The 24701-nt window shown below is 42.3% G+C and overlaps 6 protein-coding genes across 11 annotated transcripts; 4 read left to right on the top strand and 2 right to left on the bottom strand.

The window, feature by feature from the left end:
* Window positions 1–4: 4 nt before the first annotated feature.
* LOC108056088 (uncharacterized) lies at window positions 5–1970 on the bottom strand. Its single transcript, XM_044396176.2, has 4 exons — window positions 1614–1970; window positions 1362–1496; window positions 1085–1292; window positions 5–845 (listed from the first exon to the last, which is right to left on the bottom strand). Exons 1-4 carry the CDS (start codon window positions 1896–1898, stop codon window positions 502–504), a joined length of 972 nt encoding a protein of 323 aa, XP_044252111.2. The 5' UTR covers window positions 1899–1970; the 3' UTR covers window positions 5–501.
* A 1118-nt stretch (window positions 1971–3088) lies between these two features.
* LOC108056086 (anoctamin-6) lies at window positions 3089–12490 on the bottom strand. Of its 5 annotated transcripts, XM_070218310.1 has the most exons (9): window positions 12282–12490; window positions 10372–10570; window positions 8614–9104; window positions 6600–7172; window positions 6480–6535; window positions 5572–6145; window positions 4890–5511; window positions 4622–4827; window positions 3089–4553 (listed from the first exon to the last, which is right to left on the bottom strand). In XM_070218310.1, exons 2-9 carry the CDS (start codon window positions 10382–10384, stop codon window positions 4050–4052), a joined length of 3039 nt encoding a protein of 1012 aa, XP_070074411.1. In that variant the 5' UTR covers window positions 10385–10570; window positions 12282–12490; the 3' UTR covers window positions 3089–4049. The 5 variants fall into 5 exon arrangements, with proteins under 5 accessions (XP_070074411.1, XP_016995230.2, XP_016995229.2 ...); XM_017139741.3 differs by lacking the exon at window positions 10372–10570; XM_017139740.3 differs by lacking the exon at window positions 12282–12490 and having other exon boundaries at window positions 10372–10625.
* Window positions 12491–12746: 256 nt separating this feature from the next.
* Window positions 12747–13683, top strand: SelG (Selenoprotein G). Its single transcript, XM_017139647.3, has 3 exons — window positions 12747–12903; window positions 12969–13053; window positions 13117–13683. The coding sequence occupies exons 1-3, from the start codon at window positions 12885–12887 to the stop codon at window positions 13349–13351; spliced, it is 339 nt and encodes a 112-aa protein (XP_016995136.2). The 5' UTR covers window positions 12747–12884; the 3' UTR covers window positions 13352–13683.
* Window positions 13684–13895: 212 nt separating this feature from the next.
* On the top strand, window positions 13896–14725 carry LOC108056032 (glycine-rich selenoprotein). Its single transcript, XM_017139643.3, has 3 exons — window positions 13896–14053; window positions 14111–14195; window positions 14258–14725. The coding sequence occupies exons 1-3, from the start codon at window positions 14035–14037 to the stop codon at window positions 14496–14498; spliced, it is 345 nt and encodes a 114-aa protein (XP_016995132.2). The 5' UTR covers window positions 13896–14034; the 3' UTR covers window positions 14499–14725.
* A 169-nt stretch (window positions 14726–14894) lies between these two features.
* On the top strand, window positions 14895–16974 carry sicily (NADH dehydrogenase (ubiquinone) complex I, assembly factor 6 homolog sicily). Its single transcript, XM_017139639.3, has 4 exons — window positions 14895–15131; window positions 15208–15322; window positions 15688–16313; window positions 16414–16974. The coding sequence occupies exons 1-4, from the start codon at window positions 14911–14913 to the stop codon at window positions 16493–16495; spliced, it is 1044 nt and encodes a 347-aa protein (XP_016995128.3). The 5' UTR covers window positions 14895–14910; the 3' UTR covers window positions 16496–16974.
* Window positions 16975–17083: 109 nt separating this feature from the next.
* On the top strand, window positions 17084–24700 carry wisp (wispy). Of its 2 annotated transcripts, XM_017139713.3 has the most exons (8): window positions 17084–17317; window positions 17431–17694; window positions 17873–18944; window positions 19633–21489; window positions 21556–21781; window positions 22040–22183; window positions 22500–22809; window positions 23882–24700. In XM_017139713.3, exons 3-8 carry the CDS (start codon window positions 17952–17954, stop codon window positions 24303–24305), a joined length of 3954 nt encoding a protein of 1317 aa, XP_016995202.2. In that variant the 5' UTR covers window positions 17084–17317; window positions 17431–17694; window positions 17873–17951; the 3' UTR covers window positions 24306–24700. The 2 variants fall into 2 exon arrangements, with proteins under 2 accessions (XP_016995202.2, XP_070075319.1); XM_070219218.1 differs by having other exon boundaries at window positions 17086–17317; window positions 17431–18944.
* Window position 24701: the final 1 nt, after the last annotated feature.

The raw sequence follows: 24701 nt of genomic DNA, 5'->3' as shown, positions 1-24701 counted from the left end.
TCACACTAAACGAGCAAAACAAAATTACGTGGAAAACTAGGGACATATTAGAGATATATCCTTAAAAAATAACAAAAATAATACTACTTTTGGTATAGGGAATATTATAAACTTTACTATTTGTATAATATAGATATTTTTTAGAACCGGTAGGTTAATCTAATATTTTGCATACTATTCTAAATATTTATTTCTTTTTATATTTACTTTAGAAATTCAAGTGTAAATTCCAAGTTCCATGCAATATTTTATTTTGATTCGTTTTGAAAGTAGGGAGTAAATTAATTTTAAATATTTTGCATTTCTTTATAGTGAAAAAATCAGATTTGTTAGAAATTTTTGTAGAAAATTATTTAATTTTAAATATTTTGAATATTTTTCCTAGTAAAGAAATCAAATCAAATGATTGTTGTGTTTTGTTTGTTCGATACGGACCTGCGGATAATCTATTAATTGTAATCTAAAACACTTTCTGGTTTCTGACAAACACTCGAAACGCTATCAAGTGAAATCCGCCGAGTCACAATTACTCGAAGGCGGATTATCTGCTAGCAGCTGCCCCAGGCAGTCGACCACATAGTCGGGCATCTGGGGATGGTCGGGCGGCAGTCGCTGGACGTCCTCCAGCTTGGTGCCACCGCTGAGGACGAGGAGCGTCTGGTAGCCACTGGCGCGGCCGAATCCAATGTCGCTGGCTAGGCTATCGCCCACGAAGAGCACGCGGCTGGGCGGGATTTCCGGGTGACGAGCCAATAGCACCTGGCGCAGATCCTCTCCCGGCTTGCCCAAAGTGATGGGCCGACGGCCAACGGATTGGGAAACCACATCGATAAAGGCTCCAGGTCCTGTTTTATAAAAGAAAAATATATAAAAAAGGATTATAGAATTTATTGGTAAAAATTTTATGGAAAGCCTTAAGTTTAAAATTAAAATATTTATTATATATCGTGTTGTTTATTTTTCTAGTACTTTTGGTAACAGAAATAATTGAAATCGAAGTCTTTTCATTATCTTATCTTTCTTAATGTGTGTTTATTTTTATTACTAGTATGTAAATAAATATTTTTAGGTAACATTTGCTCACCTATAATCTCGCCCTTGCCGAAAGGTATTAGGGCATCTGCAGCTCCCGCCAGGAAGAGGCACTTGGGATTCTGGAGCTGGACATGGGCTCGCATCATCTTGGCCGCCGACAGATTAAAATCCACATCGATGATGACCGCATCCACCGAGTCGCCGCCATAGATGGCCTCGTGGAGATCCCTAAGGCTCTCGATGATCCCGCTGCCGCTCTATTGAATTAGAGATTTCCATGAAGTGATCAAGAAGCAAATCTCTAGATCTCGATTTGAATCACTCACATCTTCTGCCAGCCGAAACCCGGCGGCCACAAGAAGTTCCTTAAATGGAGGCGTGGCCAGGCAGTAGATAAGTCCCTGGAAGTTAATGGACCTCAGATGATCGCAGATCGTTTGTGCAGGGTGAACGATTTGATGCTGTTTATAAAGAGTGAAAAAAACTATATATAGGTAGTATTTTAAAAATATCAAAAATATTATAAATATTCCTTATCTCTAAAGTTTTAATTTCTTAATTATTTTGTATAATCTCACCTCTTTAATCTTCAGTTGACCCTGTTTCTCGAACTTCTCAATGTGCTCCTTCACCGAACTGATGCTGTTGTTGGTCACAAAGGTCACCTGCTTGTTCCGAAGCGCCAAATGGGCCAAGGCCTCGGCGGAACCGGGAATAAAGTCCCTCAGGGGATACCAAACCACTCCATCGCAATCGCAAAGGACCAAATCGAAAGAGCCATAGAAATTCTCGATCTCACTTTTACTCAGCGTCTTCAGATGTTTTGCCTGGTTAAGAAGATCAGAACGGAAATATAATATCATCTTCTATCAGATCATATCATCTATCAGATCGTTCTGATGATCTCTGTTCTATTATTCTGTTTCTGCTTTCCATTCTATATTCCACCCACCGAACTCATATCGATCGCGACACAAATCCGGATTTAGAGAGGTTTTGGCTTGGGATTCCGATTGCGATTCCTAACAGCTCAAAGTTCCAGTCCAGCGACAGATTTGTAACTAAGTCCAGCGAGACGAGCGTGCCAATCTGGAAGACCCAACCAGCCCCAGGCCAAGCAAAGAAAATTGCTCGAATTGCCACGAAAAGGGGCCGATTGCATTACACATTTCAAATTGCATTAGACCAGCGGCCAGCTCAGCATGCCCTCCTGGGTTCCATTCAGATTGGGTCCGAGTCCGGGGTAAGTGGCGCACACTGCAAGAAAATATTCGCATTAGTTATAAATACCAAAATATAAATATTTAAATAATCTTAATTATTATTTATACATTAGTTAATATAGTAACAAATTGTAAGCTTAAAATTTAAGTACCTTTAGTGACATTACAACTTCAGGTTTATTCCTGTATATGGACCTAAAACTTATAAAAGATTTCGGTTTTATAAAACGGTTTAAAAATCTTTTAAGAAATGTACAAAATTCCATACCATGAGAATAAATATTAAATTAACAGTAATTGAACAATATTTGGTTTTAAAACAGCCTAACAAAATATTCTAGACTTTGAATTTAAAAGAAGAAACATTTGAAATAAATATAAAAATTGCAAATCTAAAACTGCTAGGAACAAATATTTTGTTACTTGTTTTTAATAAATAGAAATAAAAATTTTTCTACATCTTTTAAAATAAACAAATACACAAATATTTTTCTACATCTTTTTAAATAAATAAATTTACAAATATTCGTCTGAATCTTTTTCAAGTGTAGTTACACCTCAATCGTTCGTAATCCATGGGTGGTTGCTTGCCAGTGGATGAAGTGGTAAAGGGGTAGTACATACATATAAGTGGTGTCTCTGTCAATTGAATGTTGTCCAGTCAAGCCGCTGGTCAGCGTTCCAATTGATTTGCTTTCATCGCCTTTCAATTGAGCTCATTTTGTGACATCTTATCCAGTGCATCCGGTTTACACTCACACCTTACACGAAATATTTGAGATATCTAAAAACCGAACATCGAATAGATAAAGCCTGGATATTTTTACTCATTTCACTGTTAACATTTATGGGGTTAAACCCATTTTTTATTTGTTATTCTTGTTCTTTTTTTTAATTCGTATGCAGACGAGCACTCAACACAATTCGTTTCTGGCTTAATCTCTATCGTAATCGTAGTTGTTATTATTATTATTATCATCGTATAAATATGTTTATCAAAACAACAATTCACTATAGGTGTACGTACTGGTAAGTAAGTAGCATTTAGAGTTCTACAAAATATTGCGAAATGTGCAATGCTCTCTTGCTCGCTTGGCAATAATCAACAATAAAAACAATGGATCAGAGGGAGAGGATGAACCATAACCATAACCATATGTCTGAGTTCGCTTTCTCGGTTGTTTTGTTGTGGGTAACATTGTAAGGTACATTGGATTGTTTCTTAGTGTTTCAATAATGCTAGCATATTTTAACTTGCTTCTCGCACATTTTGTGGTGTATAATTCGTTAACGTTTTCGATTCATCATATTCATATGTAGGTATGTTGAAATAGCTACCAACGGTTGCGTTATTGTTATTTAAATAATAAATTAGAAATACTCCGTTCTTTTAATGCACTTTGGACGTGTGTATAAAATGTAAAAATATTCAAATACATATCTCTTTAACTGTATTTCTGTAATCTGTAATCGGTATCTTGTGTGCTGCTAAAGCGACTTGGCCACACATTGTGATCTCACGGGTAAGCTGGAGTTACGTGAATCTCTTGTACAAAATACAAATCCGTTTGGGAAATCAAGTAACAATATATAAAACCCTATTCGTGTGTGTCTGTGTACCAATGTACATGTATAAAAATGCAATTGCTTGACTCATATCGTCAGCATTTCGTTGAGCATTTCCAATGCAATCGAATCCGCAGTACAAAAATCATCTTAAGTACGAAGCACAACAATCGGTATATACAAAAGTTCAGCTAACTACTGGAGAAACCAAGGAATGATCAAGGATTATACAAAGGAGGTGGCCTCGTCGCGCCTTCGCAGGCCGTTCTCCGACTTTTGTGGCACCTCCTGCACCTCCTTGTGGGCCATCTTCATGGCGTGCTGCTTCTCATACTCGATGATGTGCTCCCGCAGCAGGAAATTCTCTCGCTTGATGCGCTTCAGCAGGCGTCCCGAGACATCCGGCACGGCCCAGCGCAGAATGCCTTGCAGCATGGTAATGATGTTCTGGTAGATGACGATGAAGGCCAGCCGACCCGTCAGTATTTTCCAATAGATCATGGGACGCTTGTAGGGATGCGGATCCTCTGGCGAGTTTCGGAACTCTGTGTAGCGGCACACCGTCTCGTTCACATGCTGACTGCCGCCCAGCAGGGGCTGCACCTGGAAATCCTTGGTGTTGAACACGGCCAGCGTGAAATTAAGGTAGTTGTTCAACTCGGGATCGCCCATGGAGGCGGCATACACGATTTTCGGTATGAGGTTCGTGCTAAATGCGATTATCATTGCCTGCAAGAAAGTTTAGAAATATAATTATTATAATATAAACATCAAAGCTTATGATTTGAAAGACTCACACTCGAGGCAACGGCTATGCGGGTGACGACGGTCATGATGCTGTGCCAAACGCCAATGTCGCGTGCTCGCATTCCCACCGGTCGTCGCAGGAAGCGCAGCATTTTGATGGCGTCCAGACGCACCTCAATCACATTGTTCAGCAGGGCCAAAAGCGGGGCCAACGGGAAGGCCAAGCTGAACAGGGTAATAAAGCCGAATTGCACAACTTTTCGAAAGAGATATGGATTAAAGTTAGGAGACAAATGTTTGACAAACAAAATCCCTTACCCATTTCGAGGTATTCCACGTAGAGCGAATTGTTCTCGGCGGGCAGTAGATTATAGTCCTCGGTGAACTGGTTGTAGGGCACCAGCCTTTGATCCTGGTGGCTCTTGTACCAGCCGTGCCGATAGCTTAGCTCCTTGAAGGTGCGCATTAGATAGGGTATAAGCATCTCGACTATCGCATTCACTGCCTGCTTGCCGGCCATGATGATCACCAGCTGCATGCAGAGCTCCATGAGGCAGCCGCCGGGATTGCATTCCTCCTGGCGAAAGCCCAGAACGCGATTATATTTCGCCGGATAGCCGACAAACTTGCCCTTGAGGAAGGCAATGTAGAAGAGCGAGGAGTAGTAGTTGACAAACTGGAACACATAGTTTTTGATTGTTAGGCTCTCGTCGTACTCCGTCTGGGTGCGGCAGTACTCGTAGTTGGTTAGCTTCACGGCCAAACTGGAGTACACCATGTCCAGCAGCGAGATGACAATCAAGTCAATCACGCCCGCCGTCATGGGCAGAATCATGACCTTGAAGGTCATCGAATTCTCGCTGCCCAGAATGCTGTGCGAGGCGCGCTGAGCCATTCTATAGATGATAATGCCCGCTATCGCAATGACTGATATGCAAATCTGCCAGGAAAACGAAACAATAATGAGCTTGCAGTAGGGAAAACTACAGGAAGTACTTACAAACAATACCATGATGCTGTAACTAGTAAAGTTGGGCAGGAACTTGATGCTCCAGAAGGGCACATCTGGATCCAGGGCGGTTCGCTTACCAGTCTGTTCATCCTCTTCGTACGCCTTCCCTGCCAGCCGCCTGGAGCGCGATATTTTGGCCAGGTATTGCGGACGCGGATGCTCGACGTGATGCGTGAAGCCAGTCAGTCCCCAGCGATGCACCAGGCCCGCCGAGTAGCGCTTCCAGAACTCCAGATAGACCACAGCCCAGATGGCCATCGAAAAGGCAAAGACCACCGTCATGTTGTTGTCTATCAGATAGTTGAACTTCGAACTCGTGCACGTCTCGTTCAGCCGCCAGTAGTCGCAGCTTCGGTCGCACTGCGGACACATTATCGTCCCGTTGTCGTTGCAAATATCGCGGCTAATCGGATCGCTGGACCACGTGACGAAGCCGTACAGGAAGCAGAGCACTCCGAAAACGCTGATGGGTATCAGCATTTGCGTGTAGAATCCCAGCCAGGCAAAGTACAGGGCCACCTTGGCTCCGAAGTAGTCTTTGATTTGGTCCAGTGGCTGCAGGCTGCAAGGAAAATCGGTTATATATAATAAACTCTTTAATGTAAAAATTTAATTTAATAATTTGTGCGGTCACACGCCTATTTTTCATTGGGCACACTTCGATTCTTCTTTGTGTCGCTGTTCTAAGATCTTTTCTTGCTCTTTCCTGATTAATAATAAATCTAAAGGTATTTTCCATTCATTAATTCCAGGTTAATTCCCAAGTTTTCTTTATAATTTTCAACTACAGCTGCATCGCTTATTTTTCTAGCTGCAAACTGGCTTCTAAACCGATTTTCCCTTTCAGAGAAAACAGAAATCAAGCTGCATAAACAGAATATCGGCTATTTGCTTACTTCTTCCACTTGGATATGTTGGCCCACTCCTTGAGCAGACGATCTCGATCGTCTTTCTGCAATAAAATAGACAGACTTAGTAAGTTAAATAGGTATAGATACAGCAGTAGACAGCCGTACATCGTGCAACGTATAGGCGCAGGTATAGACGCCATCCTGGACGAGCTTCTCGATGCCCAGATTGTCGGCCGTCTCCTCGCCCTCGACGAAGTGCTGGCGCTGCAGTATAAAGTTGATGATGGAGTAGCGGGTGCCGGCATCGAGGAAGTTCGGATGCTCCGTGTCGTAGAGCTCCAGATAGTTGCGGGCGAACTCGAGATGGATGCGCGGTTCGCGCTCGGGGAAGAGTTCCGTATTGAGCTGCACGGAGCTAAACAGACTGCGACACAGGCGGCTCAAGCAGGTCTTAAACTCGTGCGCCGACTCGGCAAAGATTTGCTCCTGGCCGGGAATCGGCTTCAGCGGCACCTTAATCTTCAGTATCTCCGCATATCGGTATAGCACCTCCGCCGGCGCATGGATCTTAATGAAGTGCACCCGCTGCACCTTGTTGTGCTCCAGCTGCAAACCCTCGCGCTGCAAATTCGCCTCGAAGATCTCGCACTTGCGACGATGCTCCTCCGACTGCGTTTCGCCATTGTAGGCCAGCACAAAGTCAACGCTGCGTTTGCCATCGTCGAAGCGTCTGTAGGTCTGGAGATTGGGCAGAGAATGAATAGAGAGATGAAGAGCATTAGTATAAGATTTAGATAGAGATATATTATGAGTCACTCTCGAGAGAGAAAGATCTTAAAAATACTTTTGCTTATCAACTAGATTCTGGACGGGAACAAAAAGCGTGTGGGTGCGTGTGCCTACACCTGCCCCTTGGGTCACCCAACTCCCTATCACCTCGGCGGACTCCTCCCTTTGATTGCCGCAGCGCAGGCCGCGCAGGAGGCAGCAGCTCAGCATTGAAATATATTTGAATATATAGGAGAACGAGAAACACAACCGACGCGACCGAGATACAAGAGGCAAATAGAGTGTGCGATATATTCCGTGCGATTTGCTTGACTTTATCTTCAGCACTCGAGTGCCTAACTTAGATATTAAATTACAATATACAAAGATCGTTAAGCATTAAGTGTTCATACCCAATCCCGCAAGCAAACTATAGGAAAAAGAGAAATATATAAACAAACAAAAGGAGAGCGTGAAAGAAGGCGGCAAGAACTTTATCAAGTGCATAGTATATCATTACAGCAAAACATTAGGATGGATATCATATATGTACGTGATCGTGACGAGTGAAGGCGATTTGTGTACAGTAAATAGGGGTTGCTCGATAGCAAGAACCTTTAGGATAGCTCATTATTTGCCTGGCAAGTTTCTAAAAATAATCAAGACTTTACTTTATATATCTAAATAAATCGATCTGCTTATTCTAAACTTAGAAAAATCTATTAAAATTTCACACAAAAGCCTCATTGTTTTATTTTTATACTTTATATATTGATTTTTAGGATAAATGAAAATATTATATATTTAAATTATAGAAAATAATTAACTTATCAACTTGTAGCATTAGGAAAACATTATAAAATAAATTGAAATATAAAAAATATATATATATACATATATATAAAATTGTTGTCGAAAAAAACGGGAAGTAGTAAGAATCACCTAGAACGGATTGACATAAAATCCTAAAAAAAATCCTAGATTCGAAAAAATTTTATATAATATATTAAGAACTTTAGTAGTTTTAAAAGCATCAAAATACTTGTAATTTTCCTTAACAGATTTACAATTAAATATGATTTTTGAAAGATACATTGTAAAGCAGATTATTTTTGGATTTTAAAAGATCCCTTTAAAAGGAAGCGACCACTGACCATAAAAATTCGAGTGTTTAAGCTTGGATGCGGGCTCTGGCAATCTGGCGATGAGAAGTGAAAGTGGATAAGCTGGATGATAAGGTGATGGAACAACAGCAAGCCAAACATGAGGGTGAGATTGAGATCGAATTCGATGCATCATCGGTGGCAGTGCAAAAGCAAAGGCTTTCTTCTAACCGAAGTTGTGGGACATATTTGATTTTGAGATTTGAATTTGAATTGGTTCGTATGCTACTGTCGTTGTTGTTGTTTACCCTTGATTTCCACTGGGAGTATGTTATTGGCAATTTCTTATCTTTATTAGAAATGTTGCTACTACTTCTTAACAGACGTCTAGAGACCTCATCGTCACCACCTCCTCCTTGTGCTCCATTTCCTTCGGTTACACCGATGCCAGTGGGCAGATGGTTTCGTCCATTTTGCAGTGCTATCATCTGAGCGGCTATAGCGGCATCCGTATGATCACCACCTCCGCCGATTCCGATTCCATTGAGGTGCTCCAAAGCCGTCGATTGGCGGTAGCCCGGTTGCCAGGCCAAAGCCGCATGCTCGGCAGCTCTGGATCTCGACTCATCGCCTGCCAAATCGACCGCCGAATGGTAGATAGTGTTGCGCGACTGCGAGATCGATTTGCGATGGGCCGCCGCAGCCGCAGCCTCCGAATCCGCCAGCGATATGGTGTCGAAGTACAGGCTCTCCCGCTCGTCCATTTCCGATTCGGGATAGTCGTAGTCGTGGGTACGGACTGCAACGAGGGTGGGAGATTAGTCGGAAGTTCTCGTAATCAGATGAGATGATCTGATGATCAGATCTGATCAGATGAGAGGTGAGTTGAGTTGAGGCGGTGGTGCTGATGAGTTGTTGGGTTAGTTTGTTACATTTCCACACTCCAATTACAATGACAAGTGCATGATAAAAGCAAATTATAAACAACAATATATGGAATTTACTAAGATAAATGGGTAGCTTAACTTCTGATGATAATCTCAGGGATTAAAGAGAATAGGATGTCTCTTTTGCAAAGTCAAATATCATTTTTATCATATTATATCTTTAAAAATACCCCTGATCTTTTGAAAGCGAAAAAAAAGAAACTCCAAGTTGTTAATTAATAAAGAACATCCAATTAGGTGACATCACATAACACCAACGCCCATGAATAATTTGATCTTGGTACCCTTAGAAATACAACACATAAATGTTTGCCCCTACCTAAAGAAAATTAAGCAAATAAACTTTAAAAAGAATGAGAGAAAAAACAAATCGCATTTAGGGGCACTTTTGGGTATTATTATTATAATTTATTATTTTATTTTTATGTGTTTTATAGGTAATACAATTGAAAGCTTGAAAAGACCTTTTGAAAATCGAGTTAGAGTTAGGATAATTTCCCCAATATAATAGTTAGAAAGAAAGGAGTGACTAGCAACATAAATATCAATAATTAATTGAGATTAAGTGCGGAACTCGTTTTGGAATATCAGTTAATATTATCACCCAATATTAATTACTGATAAGCCTGGAAATCCAGTGGCGATAGTGAGTCTGTTTTGGGGATGATGGAATTTGATGGGCCAATTTGGAAGCCAACTTATCGGAGGCCAGCTGTCGCTGATACCATTTAAATGCTTGACTCATTTAAATGCGGTCAATTACATAAGTGCCCCATAAGTGCGATGATATATAGTCGTGGAAAAGTGCGTGTGAATGAATGAATGGCAAATGGGGTGGCAAAACTACTGATGATCAGTTTCCGTCGCAGGAAACCCCCAATACTAACGAAATGAAAACCAAATCAAGCTTGAAACAAAGTCCCAAAACAATGGCTAAAGTGGAAAGATCAAAACGATATATAGAACTTGAACTGTACAAAATGAAACAAGTTGGGCGATCCAATCGAATATAGGTATGTGTTTATATGTATCGTATAAGACTGAACAAACAAATTTGCATGACAACGGGTGCGAGCGATGTTGGGAATTGTTGTTTACTCATTAAATTAAATTATTTACCCGCCGAATACATGATTTTGGTGGCAGGGGAAGAGCAGGTTGAATGTCTTGAGGGCAGTTTTTGGAAGTCGATCGATCGCCGATCCCTCAGGAGTTGCTATCCTGATGATCCTGCTGATCCTCCTCGAGTCCTGGATTTTTCGGCACTTTCTCGGCGGCTGCGCAGCGGCACCGACTTCCATGCATAACGATTTTCGGACTGCCGGCAGCCAGAAAAGAGAGCGTTTGATGCAGGATAAAAGAAAAGCTCGTGGCTCCACACACAAAAAATATATATATATATTTAAATTTGAAAAAAAAAGAAAAAACGAGACTGCAACACACAGAGATTCACTAGCGAACGATGATGTCAGAGGGAAAAATATAGACGTAGAGCCAGAGAGGCTAAATATGCGTACGCTCGCGTTGTTTGGCGATTACTGAAAAAACTGAAAACAGAGGCAGAAATACACATTTCGGGCTTGCCAGCCACAATAAACTGATTGCCCAAATAGGCGTGCAGCAGAACAGTGTCCAGAGATCGTGGGAAACTAAGTAAAATACCCACTTTTTTGTGACATTAAAACCCGGATAAAAGTAGAACAATTAACCTTGATGTAGGAAAATATTACTTTCTTATTATGCTGGCAAAGAAAATAGCTCAATTGGCCTAAATTTAAAGAAATGGTAAGCTTTAGACACCAACTTGTATTTTATTTCAAGCAGAAGTAATTAAAAATTTAAAAGTTAATCATTTTTCAATATTTTTTTATAAAAATATTATGTTGGAAAATTTTTTAAAAATTCCTAACTAACTGATATGATTTTTTACCACTCAGAATTATACTACCAAATGCCACTGTAGTCATATAAATATTAATATTGAAAAAAAGCAAGCGAACAAAACCACTTTTTGCTCATCTTACAGAAATAAATCCAAACAGTCGATTGTGGTTTAGAATTCGGATTCGTTTGTGTAATTCAAAGATTCGACATCTATATGTTGTTATACACAGCTTCTAATGCACTGCGATAAGAGGCTTTTTTTCTTAATTTTGACAATGATAAAATATCTCAAAATATTTTTAAAAAATCTTAAAAACCAAAAATTAATTTCTCCTTTAATTGTAGAAAATTAAGTGTTTCGAATTAGTAAGATGGCAAAGACCAAAAAGACCCTTAAATCTTCTAATTATGATAAATCCATCTATGGTCAAGCTAGAACTAGAAATTTTCTGATTTCTAATTTTTGTAATAAAGAAAGACCAGTACCTTAACTAGCACTAGGTCACATTGTTCTAGCCGTTAATGCATTATTTTCTTGGGAAAATGTTCTGCCGAACCAGAAACAGCCAGAATCGTTAACCTTGACGGAGCAACCGAATTCGAAATCCCTGGGTGCACACGAATAATTTTTGGGGCCAGAAGGGATTGGTTTAACATGTTGGCGGCAAAGGTAAAGGTCAAGTTTCTCCGTTGATTGTTGACAAATCAAAGTGCGAAATGGGTTCTCGCATTCGAATCGTATCTATAAGAACGAAACCTGTTTGGCATACATATAATATGTCTGAATGGAAATGGAATCCATAAAAAAAGTGGGAGGAACTAGTCCAAGACACGCGAAACGGGGAAATACGCCGGAGAAAGCCATGTTCCCGAAATCATGATGATGATGAGATTCCCGGTGATATGATGATGATATATCATCATGATATGATAATGCCGATGATGCACTACACCTTCGATTCTGTCTATGTGGACATTTCTATTTTTAGCTAACTGCAGTGGCCGCAAATAAACGGAATGCCAGCCGGTGGAATATTGGATAGTATAGCTATATAATGTCGAGATCTTGGTTAGGAACAAGGCGTTAGTTTAGCTGGCAACGTGATAATACCAATCCATTTGCATTTTTTTTTTTTGGAACTCACCTGGTTTGTTGTCGTTGGCTGTTGTAGTTAGTTGACGGCCAGGGCCATTTCCAGTGCCTTCCAAATGCTTCCCACGCAGTCACGCCTTTCGCACAGCCCGCAGGCAAACAGTGTAGATCGCAGGGGAAGAAGATAAACCGCCAGCAGCACTTGTTTTTATTAATTTATTAATTTACTTTACTTTACGCGTTCGAGGCCAGCGTTGCCAGATGCACTGGCTTATCCAATCAGCTGTTGAATGGTTAATCGCATTGCCTATCGATAGGTCATCGGTGATATAATAGGCAGGTTCCACTGGATTAAAAAATTAGTAAAAAACTAATAAACTCTGAAAATACAATTATTATGCCGTAAAACACTTAAAACGTCTATAAATTAGGCAGTTTATAATTTATGTTTTCCCTGTGAATAGGCTATAAAGAACTGTTTTCACTTTCACAAAACAGTGACTTGAGTCTATTCGATAGCAGTGACTTGCTTTGACTGCTTTGCCATCCCCAGTAATGTTTTGATACGTCGTTGTGAAAGATTAGAAATACGTCTTGATAAATTTGTGCAATAAATTGAGGCTGGCTGGAGCATCCTGGATGAAAGCGAGGCGCCATGGTGTACATCGACCATAGTGAGTTTGCAGCAACCAAAAATGTAATATTCTTTTAACATTTTGATTTTATTATGATTCAACAGATGGGCGCGTGTGGGAGAAGCGTCCTTGGGATTGGCGACGGATAGTGGAGCTCTTTGTGGGGATATGGTTTGCCATTAAGCAGCTGTAAGTGTTAAAAAACGTACACAAGTGTTGAAAAGCGGTTAATAAGGCACGTTTTCCCTGCAGATTCCTTACCTTCCTGGCTCCCTTCACGGGCACCGATAACCAGGCCAATCCACGTCGTGGAAATGGATGGGGTAGTGGCGGTGGTGGCGGCGGTGGATGGGGTGGTGGAGGAGGAGGAGGCGGCGGTGGCGGAGGAGGTGGTGGAAGACCTGGAACAGGAGGTCTAAGGCCAAACCGCCGTATTGGACGCATCCAGCCGTCAATGAGCTGCAATATGCCAGCGGCGGGTGGATGAGGATAGTAGCGACATCCGGTTCCCAAAACTCTTTTGGGAGGATGTCGCGCCGACAAGAGGCTGGTCGCGTTAAGCAGCAACCCAAAGGACTCGGAAATCTCGGTTTATCTCGCCCCCGTGGCGCCCATGACGCAGCCCTCCTAAACTCGAACTCGAGCGGAGTGCTGCTGAACGTGATTAATCACTGATTTCTGAGTCGCTGCTTACGTGGCCGTCGTCGGTCCTATGAACTTATGAACAAGCTCCAATGTATTTACAGGTTTCATACAAAAAACATGTGTTGTTATTCTGACGAAATGTTTAAATAAAAACCAGGACTAGCTTTTGCAAAACCCCTATTTTAATACAACCAGAAAGGATTTTTTTACATTTTCCGTTAATATAAAGTTAAAATTTAAAATTATCCTTAAAATGGTATTATGGTATAGTACCTCTAGCCTTTCTGATTTGAAAATAAAACATAAAACTGGATTAATAGAAAACTGTGATTTTCGAATGACATCACCGCAGGCCAGCCGATAGTTGGTATTCGTTTGTAGTAACATCAGCTGCTTTGTTCGCCCATCCCTAAACACCACGTCAAGTATATAATTTTGTATACAATCTTAAAAATTTTGTTTCGGTTCCAGATTGGAAATATTTCAGGAAATCGACAAGGTCTTGCACGCTGATTGGGCTGCATTATGGCGTACGTGGATCAAAGTAAGTGGAAATGGATGATCATAAGGAATCCAGTGGGCAAAACGCTTTGTTTTGCAGGTGGACGCCTCTGGGAGAAGCGTCCTTGGGACATGAATCGTGTTTTGGCCCTATTCGTGGGCATCTGGTTCGCCATCAAGCAGTTGTGAGTTGAGGACAATGGATTTTCCAAGTTCAGGGTGTTTGAACCCAGCACCTTCTTTGCAGATTCGTATCGTTCCTGGCTCCATTCAGCGGTAACGACAACAACGGTGATAACTCCCGTCGCGGAAATGGATGGGGAAGTAGCAGCTGGGGCGGAGGAGGCGGTGGAGGAGGTGGTGGTGGTGGCGGAGGTGGCGGTGGAGGAGGCGGTGGTTATGGCGGAGGAGGACTACGACCAAACCGACGAATTGGGCGCATACCACCGCCCTCCCAATCCTGCAGTGCCGGAGGATGCTGCGGTTAGACAATTATTCAAAGCATTTTGGCCCTAAGAACTGCAAAACCAAAATACTACACTACTTTACTTTGGAACACCCATCTCACCGCCGTGATGCAGCAACTAAAGTTTATAACTTTCTGTTTCAAATATATATTATAACTCGGTTTTAGACATAAGGTGGGGGATTCACGAAGCAAGACTCGAAACGGCATAATATTGTCCAATAAACTTCCTAGTTTCTCAACTCACAATGAATAAAATTTTTTTGGATCTTATTATTTTTCAGTTAATAATAAATTTATAACTTTGCTTATTGGTAATTTTTCAATACTTTCTCAAAACATTTTATTTATTAATCACAGTAACTAGAGGGAATACCCCAAATGTTTTTCTTGCAACTGCACAAACTGCGATCTGGCAACACTGCCCGGAACATATGTTCAGAGAAAAAGCACAGATGCGGCGCCTGGTGCGAAATTGGAATTGCCGATTGTTACTCAACGCCAAATCCGGCCAAGAAATCGTGCAAACTGGATATGCCGGCGTCCATCAGCAGGCCAAGTCCGAGTCCGAATCCTGTGCCCAGGAGAAAGGCGGAGGAGCACGAGCGGCGGATAAGAATGGTTATGCGGCCAAGCACTGCATGAGTTTGGTGGAGTAAGTAGTCCGAGTCGCGGATTCAATTGCTCCCTAATCCTAATCCCTGAATCGTTGCCTCTTTTATTTCAACCAGGAAGTACGACCACGAGAACTACCTGTGCACCCTGCTGCTTCCGAGGGAGCTGCGCCGTGCCGCCTTCGCTCTGCGGGCATTCAACGTGGAGGTCTCCAGATCGGTCAGCGGTCATGTGAGTGGATCTATAGGGATTTCTGTATAGCTCGGCAGGAACAGATGATTTCTCCATCAGTATTAGCTTTCCCGATATCCATTTCACATATTCCCACAGAAGTTCCTGAGAAATGTTCGCTTTATCCTGCTTGAAAGTCCATAAGCCTTAAACATTCTTGTCCTGAGTTCTGTATAATCCATGATTTTATCCACTTTCCATGGGTTTACCATCTCCCATCTGTGATTTATCCATCAGTATCAGCTTCCCCGATATCCATTTCACATATCCCAACAGAATGTTCACTTTATCCTGCTTAAAAGGCCATAAATCTTTAACAATCTTGTCCTGAATTCTGTATAATCCATGATTTCATTCTCTTTCAGCAAATCGAGCCGCAAATAGCTCGAATGCGACTCAAGTTCTGGCACGACTCCATAGACAAATGCTTCGAGGCCGAGACGCAGCGATCCTATGCCGAGGACCAGCCCGTCCTGCGCGAACTCAAGCACACGGTGGGCAGCCGCAAGCTGAACAAGGTCTACCTGCGTCGCCTGGTCACGGCACGCGAACGTCCGGCCAGCCAGGGATTCGAGTCGATACGCGAACTCGAGGAGTACGCCGAACAGGCCTTCTCCTCGCTGCTGCTCCTGCTTTTGGAGGTGGGCGGAGTGCGGGACCTGCAGGTGGATCACGCAGCCTCCCATTTGGGCAAAGCCCAGGGAATCGCCACCATGCTGCGGGCCATTCCGCTTGCGGGACGCCAGCAGGCGGTCTGCGTGCCGCTCGAGGTGCTCGTGCGGCATGGCGTCAGTCAGGAGCGCATCATACGCTCCAAAAGCGACGACAAGGGCGTCGAGGAGTGCATATTCGAGGTGGCCAGTGCCGCCAACACGCACCTAAAGCTCGCCCGGCAGCTCCACGAGCAGGTGTCGCCCCAGGTGCGCAAGATCTTCCTGTCCGCCGTGGCCACGGATGCCTATCTGGAGCGCCTGCGTCGCGCCAACTTCCTGTGAGTTTCTAGGGGGAAACTATAGCTATTTCTTTATGTAGTCAATCTTTTTTATATTATTTAATGCCTTGGTTATCTAAAATTTGTTCCCATTCCATAGGCTAACCCACAAGAGCTGCGTAGGACGCGACTCCCTGCTGCCCGCACGTCTTTTCTGGAAGTCCCTGCTTAATCGCTACTGATGGCAGTTAATTTAGTAGTAGTTTAGGCTTAATGCCTCATTGTTGACTTCTTTAATTAAAACTGTTTTAAAATGACTGTAAAGAAAATCTCTGGTATCGATGGAATCATTTTTCTCAAGTTCTTAAAGCTACAAGAGTTAATTTTTTAATTTATTTTGGTCTATTTGTGATTGTTTTATTTAATAATTGATTTTTTATTTTATTATGTTCGTATATTTATTAATATTTCCGAGACCCATTTAAAATCAAACAAGAAAGAAAAAGTTCTTAAAGCTACAAGAGTTCATTTTTGATTTATTTTGGTCAATTAGCGATTATTTTATTTCATAATTTATTTTGTTTGTTTTATTATGTTCTTATATTTATTATTTCCTAGTCCCATTTAAAATCCATCTAGATTCTAGAACTTTATTTTTTTTTATCATAATAGCAAATGAATGAAAATATGGGATTCAGTAGAAATAAAAATTCAAAAAGCATTGGAACGTTAGAACTAATAAAATAAATATTGAAAAGAGGGTTAAGGTTCGGAAGGAATACTATCGATGACAGGTGATCCAAAGATGATATCGGAGTGGAGCAATACGATACCCGAATATTACGGTAGTTGCTAGCTGATTTCAGAGCGTTTCAGGCGCACTTTTAGTTTATTTTTTATGAATGTTAGAATTGATGTGGAAAGTGTGTGTTGGGCTGGAATATTTTTGAAAAACGGAGCAGTGCAAGGAACGCTCAACAAGATATAAGCACCGTTTTTGTTCTTTCTTCCCGTTTCCGTTTTTGGTTCCGGGAAAATTGCAACGCCCCCGCATTTTGAGCATAGTGAGTTTTCTCGATTTGCATTTTTTTTTAATCTTACGATCAATTACCATACCATTTTATATCCATATTTATTCCATTGTCTCTATTTTTAACTATTTTTCTATTTTTTCAAGTTGCCGGGCTCTTTTCCCCTTTTTATTTTGCCCACATTGCGTTGCAATTTCGGGGCTCTTCGCATATAACGGTCCTTTTTCACCGCCTCTTTCACACACAAGAACGGGGGAAAGAAAGAAGAGAGAGAGAGAGACCGCGAAATAATATACGTGTGGAACTACGGTACTTTTACACTGGTGGCCGTAAAAAGTGAAAGTCAGCCTAAATATTTAAAAATCCTGAAATGAAATAAAGTGTTAATAAAGAATTAGTAAAGCCTAAAGGTAAAAAAGAAAACAAAACAAAAAAAAAATAAAAATTATAAAAATACACAAAAGACATCACAAACATAACTAAACAAAAACCAAAAAAAAAAACTATAAAATAAAAAACAGAAAGTTTTCGAACTCCAAAGGAAACTAAAAAAATAAAAAACATAATTTAAACCTAACTTAAATCTAGCACTAAGCAGCGATTCGTGCCGAGCAATTTTTTATACCCAAAACTCGAGCCACGATAGCCCCCCAAATAAACAAACTCTATGTTCACCACCCGAATAACCGGCGAAATGAAGATCTTTGCCGCCGATGTTGCCGAGAGCAGCGCAACAGCGGCATGCAACACGCCCGTGCAGCAGCAGCAGCAGCAACTCGAGTTCCGTTCGCGAATGTCCAACGGATCGCCCGGTTCCAAAGCGGGACAATGTCATCTGAAGTTCGGCAAGTACAACAACAAGACGGCCAATCTGCTGCGCCAGGTAAACAGTTGTCACAGCAGCAACAGCGGCAACAACAACAGCAGCAGCAGCAACCTTAGCAGCAGCAACAGCGAGGCCAATAAGGGCCAGCAACAGCAACAGCCACTGCACTATTGCAACAACAGTCACTCGTGGGCACGCAAAAAATACTTTGGCAACGTCAGCAGCAGCAGCAGCAGCAGCAACAACTTGCAACAGCAGCAACAACAGCAGCAATCTGCGTACTACCAGCGACAGCAGCAGCAGCAGCAGCAACACCAGATTCAGCAGCAACAGGATCAGCAATCTTTAAACAACAACAATGTGCTGATGAAGAATCAAAATAGCATACAACCGCTGATGCCAGATTGCAAGTCCAGCGACAGCAACAACAACTGCAGCAGCAGCAGCAACAGAATGTCGGCAAAGCCAGCCAAGTGGCTAAGCGACAGCAACAACAGCAGCAGCAGCAACATCAACACCATTAGTACTAAGAAGCGCAACTCATCGGCGGCAGAGGTAAATGCAGGATACTATCGCAAGGTTTCGGAATCTGGAAACTCTGTGGAAGCTGCGGCCGAGATGAGGGAAACGGATGCAGCTGCAGCAACAGCAACAGATGCCTGCCACAACAGAAGTCCTTCGACAGCAGAGACCACTGGTAGGGAAACCTCCTTGGCTAAGACCCAGGATCCGGAACAGGATCAGACAAATCAGGCGAAACAGCGACCCAGGCAGCAACCTCTCAGCTTCTGGAAAACCAATTACCCGCAGCCAACCGCCAGCCAGCTGAAAGATGTGAGTGGATGACTGTAAACTGCAATTTAAAACCATTCACAAATGACTCTTACTGCATCGTTTGCAATTTAAAACCATTAAACCGTTAAAACAACTGATGCATCCTTTACAATTTATAATATTTAAATGGTTTTAAAATGTTTTATTCTTAATGAAGATGAAGTACATTTGCTTTAATTAGGCTATGATTTTATACACATTTTTGAATATATTATTATTTGTTATTTTAAGATGACTGTAAACGATGCAGCATCCTTTACAATTTACAATATTTTAATGGTTTTAAAGTGTTTTATTTTAAATGCAGATAGAGTTCATTTGCTGTATTTTAGCAATGACTTAATTTTTCTATATATTAATATTTATTATTTAAAGATAACTGTAAACGATGCAGCAGCTACACAAATGACGCATACTTTACAATTTGCAATATTAAAAAGGTTTTAAAATGTTTTATTTTTAATGCAAATGAAGTTAACTTGATTTTTGCTTTAGTTAAGCTATTTATGTATATATTATTATTTATTATTTAAAGATGACTGTTAACGATGCAGCAGCTACATAACTATTGCATTGCTTACACTCATATTTTAAGGGTTTGAAATTGTTGTATGTTTAATAATAATTAATAGTTTGTCTTTATTTATTTTTATATTTTTCAATATATTTTTTTATTTCCACATTTCAGAAGGAGACGGTTGCAGCAGTTGTATCAGCCGCCGCAGCCGCTGCCTCCGAACAGCAGCAGCAGCAGCAGCAGTCGTTGTCGTTCGAACACCGGCGCAACTCGGGCTACCAGCAGCAACACCAGCAGCACAACAACTACTATCAATATTACTATTCACAGCCCAAGCAGTTGACCATTGCCTCGTTCCTGCAGAAGGAACTGCTGCCCGATAGTAGCGGCGAAAAGGCCAGTAGCAACAGCAACAGCAACAGCAGCAGCAGCAACAGCAATCTCATCAGCAGCAACAGCAACTACTCACGGCAGCAATATGGCCATCAATCGGTGGGTTCTGGCTACCAGCAGCGCTACCGCAATGCTCAGAGTGTCTACCAGCAATACCAGCAGCAGCATCACCAAGCACAGCAGCAACATTCCCATCAGCAGTTCCGTCGGAAGCACGGCGACAACAGCAACAGCAGCAGCAACCATGGTAGTGGAATCAATCAGAAGAAGATGCACTACAGCCCCACGGGAAAGAATGGTGATCCCGTGGAGAGATCCTCGAGAGATCCTGGACAGCAGCAGCAGCAGCATCACCATTTACACCACCAGCAGAAGACAATCGAGATCCTGGCCAGCAGCAACTTTAATGCCATGCACCGTCGCATGCAGGGCGGTAATAATAACAAGAATGGCTACTATCAGCACAACAACTATCATCCGCTGGCGGGGGAAAGCGGCACCACGCCCACTCGTTCGGAGCACCAGAACATCTACAATCTCACCTACGTGCATGTGGACATGGAGGCATCATCCTCGGGAGCAGGAGGCGATGCAACACCGGTGGTCAAGCCGAGCATTTCCATAACGCCGGCTGCCTCTTCCTCGGCGGCAGCCACCACGCCAACCACTGTGGTTGCTCCTCCGCTTCCACCGCCGCATCCACGTAACATGTTTGGGCCGCCACCGCCACCGCTGGTAATGCAGCTACATGTCTCACCGGTCAGCACGCCAACGCCCACCAAAATGATCAGTTGTGCCCAGTTGGACGAGGCCATTACGTCGGCGGCGGCGACGGCCAGTGGTGACCAGAACTTGGCCACGAGTCCTGGCTACAATCAGGCTGCAGCTGCGGGTTCCTTTATAACTATTCCGCCGCAGCAACAGCAGTCGTCTCATCCACAGCCACCGCCACCGCCGCCGCCGCTGCCGCAGATGTTCCACTTTCACTTTGCCGAGGGGTTCTGCAATCCGGTAGCTCCTCCGGGACCTCCTCATCCGCCCGTTTGGCCGCATTCAGGTTCGCCCTGCTACCAGGTGCCAGCAGGTACTTCTCCTCATAATAAAGATGTGAGTGCTGCGGTTGGTTTGCGGCCCGTTTCGCCAGCTCTTTCGTCCTCCTCGCTGGGCAGCGAGTCGCATTGGAGCAGTCGCTTGAGCCACGGAGGTCATGGAAGTCACGGAAGCCATGGAAGTCACCTCTCCATTTCGCCCACTCCCAGTGCTCAGTTGTCGCCGCATCCGCTGCAGCTAGCCAACCACCATGGGCATCCCCATGGGCAGATGAATGGGCATGCAATGAGCTCGTATTTGCCGCACCGACCACCACCTCCTCCACATCCTCATGCGGCCATCTCATCGCCGACGCCAGGCGCCACAGGTTCGGCTCCCTGGTACGAGCTGCTCCTGCCACCCGATCGCTACTTGGCCCAAGCCCGCAACGTGGAGGTGGCCGTCCAGCCGGAGAAGCTCATTTGCATGTGCAAGTACGATAGCCTGTCGGCGGAGATCTGGAAGAGATTCCGGGCAGCCCAGCAGACGCACAAGAAGTTCAAGGTGAAGATGCGTCTCTGGCGGTACCTCTTCCTCTGGATGAATGTAAGAAACTGTTTAAAATATATAGAATAATTATATAAAATATAAAATCATTTTTACCATCTGTAGCAGCCCATGTTTGAGCGGTACCGCATCTGCCTGGTGGGCTCGACCATTACGGGCTTTGGCACGGACTCCTCGGACATCGACATGTGTTTGCTGCCCGAGCAGGGGGCACATCCTCACCAGCAGCAGCAGCAGCACTACCACCAGCAGCACCACCACTTCCACAACGAAAAGCGCACCGAGGCGCTGATCATCCTCACTTTGTTCAATGCGGTCCTGAAGGACACGGGTAAGGGTATCGAAATTTCGATATTTTCGATAGATTTTCAACATGGATGTTGATCGGAAACATCAATGTTTTTTCTAACATTTTATTAAAAACAATATTATAATGATTTTTTTTAGATTTTGCTTTTTTCCTTGCAAACGTCGCTTTTAGCGATACGATATTTTGTAAACATCGACGTTTATTGGAAAAATCGATGTTTTTTGACATTTTATATTGTTAAAATATCGAAAATATCGATATTTTAAATATCTTTTGCAGAGGTCTTCCAAGACTTCAATCTGATCGAGGCGAGAGTGCCGATTTTGCGCTTCAAGGACGTCACCAATGGAATCGAGGTCGATCTGAACTTCAACAACTGCGTGGGCATTAAAAACACCTATCTGCTTCAGCTCTACGCACAACGTAAGATTCTAGCCAAAGGATTAAATCTAATGAAATGTGTTATTTGTTTAAATGAATGTTTTCCAATCCAACTTCCTATATGTATGTTCTTCTTGAGTGCCTGTCCTGTACGTTCTAAATACGTCCTAGCAATAATTTTATAAGGAAATTTATACTTACAAGTAAGTATTATTTTGATAAATAAAAGTTAAGCAACAATTAGTGATAAAATTTAATTTTTTAATTATCAAGACAGTTTGTGTTATGCGTTCGTTTGTTCAGTATCATAATATTTAATATTTAAGCTTTTAATTTTACATTACATTTCATATTTCAGTGGATTGGCGGACACGACCGCTGGTGGTGATTGTGAAGTTGTGGGCCCAGTACCATGATATCAACGACGCCAAACGCATGACCATATCGAGCTACTCGCTGGTGCTAATGGTCCTGCACTATCTGCAGCACGCCTGCGTGCCCCATGTGCTGCCCTGCCTGCACACTTTGTATCCGGAGAAGTTCCAGCTGGGCCAGCAGGATTGCCTTGACCTAGACCTCATCGAACCCATCGAGCCCTACCAGGCGCTGAACAACCAGACGCTCGGCGAGCACCTGCTGGGCTTCTTCAAGTACTACAGCACCTTTGAGTGAGTCCAAAAAATGTTCCTAAAAGTTATGGGATTTGTTAGTATAGGTCGTTAGCTGTTCAAAACAGTCGGTCCTTTAGCTGTAGGCCTTGAATTGTCTAAGCTACGACTAAAAAAAGGTTGTTTTCGTCGAAAATTCGAGTATTTTGTCAATAACAATTGAAATAATGATCATCATTCCCAATCGATTAGCATTCAAACCTAGAAATTTTTAAATTTTATGATTTTTCGCAAAAAATTCGTTAGTATAAGTCGTTAGTTGTTCAAAACAGTTGGTCTTTTAACTGTAGGCCTTAAATTGTCCAAGCTACAACTTAAAAACCATAAAAAATTACTATTTTGTCTTGCCACCCTGAAATATCACTATTTTGGCTGTAACAATGGGAATAATGGTCCAAATATGGAATGTCATACCTTGCTGAGCTCGTAATTTTATCCCCAATCGATTGGCATTCAAACCTGGGAAATTTTAATTTTTGTAATTTTTTGGAAAACATGATGATGGTACCCCTTATCAAAAATGCGAAAATTTGATCAAAAATGATTTTTTTTTAAATCGCTTAAAAAGTACACGGATATTATTTATTGGGTCGTTAGCTGGTCAAAACAGTAATCCTTTTTGATATCGGATAATTTTTGTACAAGTTACAGCCAAAAAACGGTAAGAAAAATACTATTTTTATCAAAAATCAAGATCCTGATTTTCCACCCAAAAAAATCAGTATTTCGACCATAAAAAGGTAAATAATGGTCCAAATATGGAATGCCATACCTTGCTGAGCTCGTAATTTTATCCCCAATCGATTGGCATTCAAACCTAAAAATGTTTCATTTTTGTCATTTTTCGCAAAAATGATGATGGTACCCCTTATCAAAAATGCGAAAATTGGGTCGAAAATTAATTTTCTCAAATCAGTCGGAAAGTGCACTGATATTAATTATAGGGTAGTAAGCTGCTCAAAACAGTACGCCTTTTCGATTTTGGAGCATTTTTGGCCAAGTTACAGCTAAAAATCTGTTAAAATGATCCAAGTTTAACCCACGATTTCTGATTTTCTTGTTTCTGTTTCAGCTTCCGGAACTATGCCATCTCCATACGAACTGGCGGCGTGCTGCCGGTGGCCACATGTCGGATGGCCAAGAGCCCCAAGAACGATGTCTACCAGTGGAAGGAGCTCAACATCGAGGAGCCCTTCGATCTGTCCAATACGGCACGATCCGTCTACGATTATGCAACGTTTGAGCGTGTGAAGGGTGTCTTTCTGGCCTCGGCACGACGCCTCGATCACACCCTCGATTTGGCCACCGTCTTTCGGCCCATTCGACCACCCGAGACCTTTTCCCAACAGCAGCAGCAGCAACTGCCCTATCCAAATCCCGGCCAGCAGCGGAGTGCAGGAGGAGGAGGAGGAGGAGGTGCCGCTCCAATGTCCAGCAAATTGATCCCAGATGCAGCCACAACCTTTGCCGAAGCGACGGCAGCGAATGTCGCTTAGTTACTTGCAGAAAATATGAAGAAAATCAAAGGATATACAAAAGAATGTCCAAGAATGTTAGAGAATCAAAACGAGAAACCTACCTCATAAATGAAAATTCGAGAGGAGCAAAAAACGAGAAACCAAAATTGCAATAGAATTTCCATTTGAATGCTTGCCTATCTTGTTAAATGTTATTATATTCAACTATTTATACTTTTATACACTCGATTTGTTTTATCGGATCCCAATTAATCATTGTAAACATCCACGGAGGTTAAACGGTGTGCGATGTTCGTGTCCCTCCTCCTGTGGCGTGTATGTAGTATCCTTTTGAAAAGCGAAAATGTCACCCGAAAATGTAAAATTGCAAGTTCTGTAAAATAAAGTAACAACAACAGATGTTCCCAATTAAAT

The sequence above is a fragment of the Drosophila takahashii genome, chromosome X (genome assembly GCF_030179915.1).
Source record: "Drosophila takahashii strain IR98-3 E-12201 chromosome X, DtakHiC1v2, whole genome shotgun sequence".
NCBI lineage: Eukaryota > Metazoa > Arthropoda > Insecta > Diptera > Drosophilidae > Drosophila > Drosophila takahashii.
Note: the sequence above shows the minus strand (reverse complement) of the source record. Positions and strands in the feature narration are given on the sequence as shown.

Excerpts from the sequence above, each read along its gene's own strand:
- SelG (XM_017139647.3), top strand. Across the intron at positions 13,054-13,116 it reads TGGTTTGCCATTAAGCAGCT|ATTCCTTACCTTCCTGGCTC; the intron begins GTAAGTGTTAAA and ends TTTTCCCTGCAG.
- LOC108056088 (XM_044396176.2), bottom strand. The coding sequence starts at position 1,898 with ATGATATTATATTTCCGTTCTGATCTTCTTAACCAGGCAAAACATCTG. Across the intron at positions 1,497-1,613 it reads GTCAACTGAAGATTAAAGAG|CATCAAATCGTTCACCCTGC; the intron begins GTGAGATTATAC and ends CTTTATAAACAG. Across the intron at positions 846-1,084 it reads CGGCAAGGGCGAGATTATAG|GACCTGGAGCCTTTATCGAT; the intron begins GTGAGCAAATGT and ends TTTATAAAACAG.
- LOC108056032 (XM_017139643.3), top strand. Across the intron at positions 14,196-14,257 it reads TGGTTCGCCATCAAGCAGTT|ATTCGTATCGTTCCTGGCTC; the intron begins GTGAGTTGAGGA and ends CCTTCTTTGCAG.
- wisp (XM_017139713.3), top strand. The coding sequence starts at position 17,952 with ATGTTCACCACCCGAATAACCGGCGAAATGAAGATCTTTGCCGCCGAT. Across the intron at positions 21,782-22,039 it reads TGCGGTCCTGAAGGACACGG|AGGTCTTCCAAGACTTCAAT; the intron begins GTAAGGGTATCG and ends TATCTTTTGCAG. Across the intron at positions 22,184-22,499 it reads GCTTCAGCTCTACGCACAAC|TGGATTGGCGGACACGACCG; the intron begins GTAAGATTCTAG and ends TTCATATTTCAG.
- LOC108056086 (XM_070218310.1), bottom strand. Across the intron at positions 5,512-5,571 it reads ACAGCATCATGGTATTGTTT|ATTTGCATATCAGTCATTGC; the intron begins GTAAGTACTTCC and ends TTTTCCTGGCAG. Across the intron at positions 4,828-4,889 it reads CGTGGAATACCTCGAAATGG|TTGTGCAATTCGGCTTTATT; the intron begins GTAAGGGATTTT and ends TCTTTCGAAAAG.
- sicily (XM_017139639.3), top strand. The coding sequence starts at position 14,911 with ATGTTCAGAGAAAAAGCACAGATGCGGCGCCTGGTGCGAAATTGGAAT. Across the intron at positions 15,132-15,207 it reads CACTGCATGAGTTTGGTGGA|GAAGTACGACCACGAGAACT; the intron begins GTAAGTAGTCCG and ends TATTTCAACCAG. Across the intron at positions 15,323-15,687 it reads CCAGATCGGTCAGCGGTCAT|CAAATCGAGCCGCAAATAGC; the intron begins GTGAGTGGATCT and ends ATTCTCTTTCAG.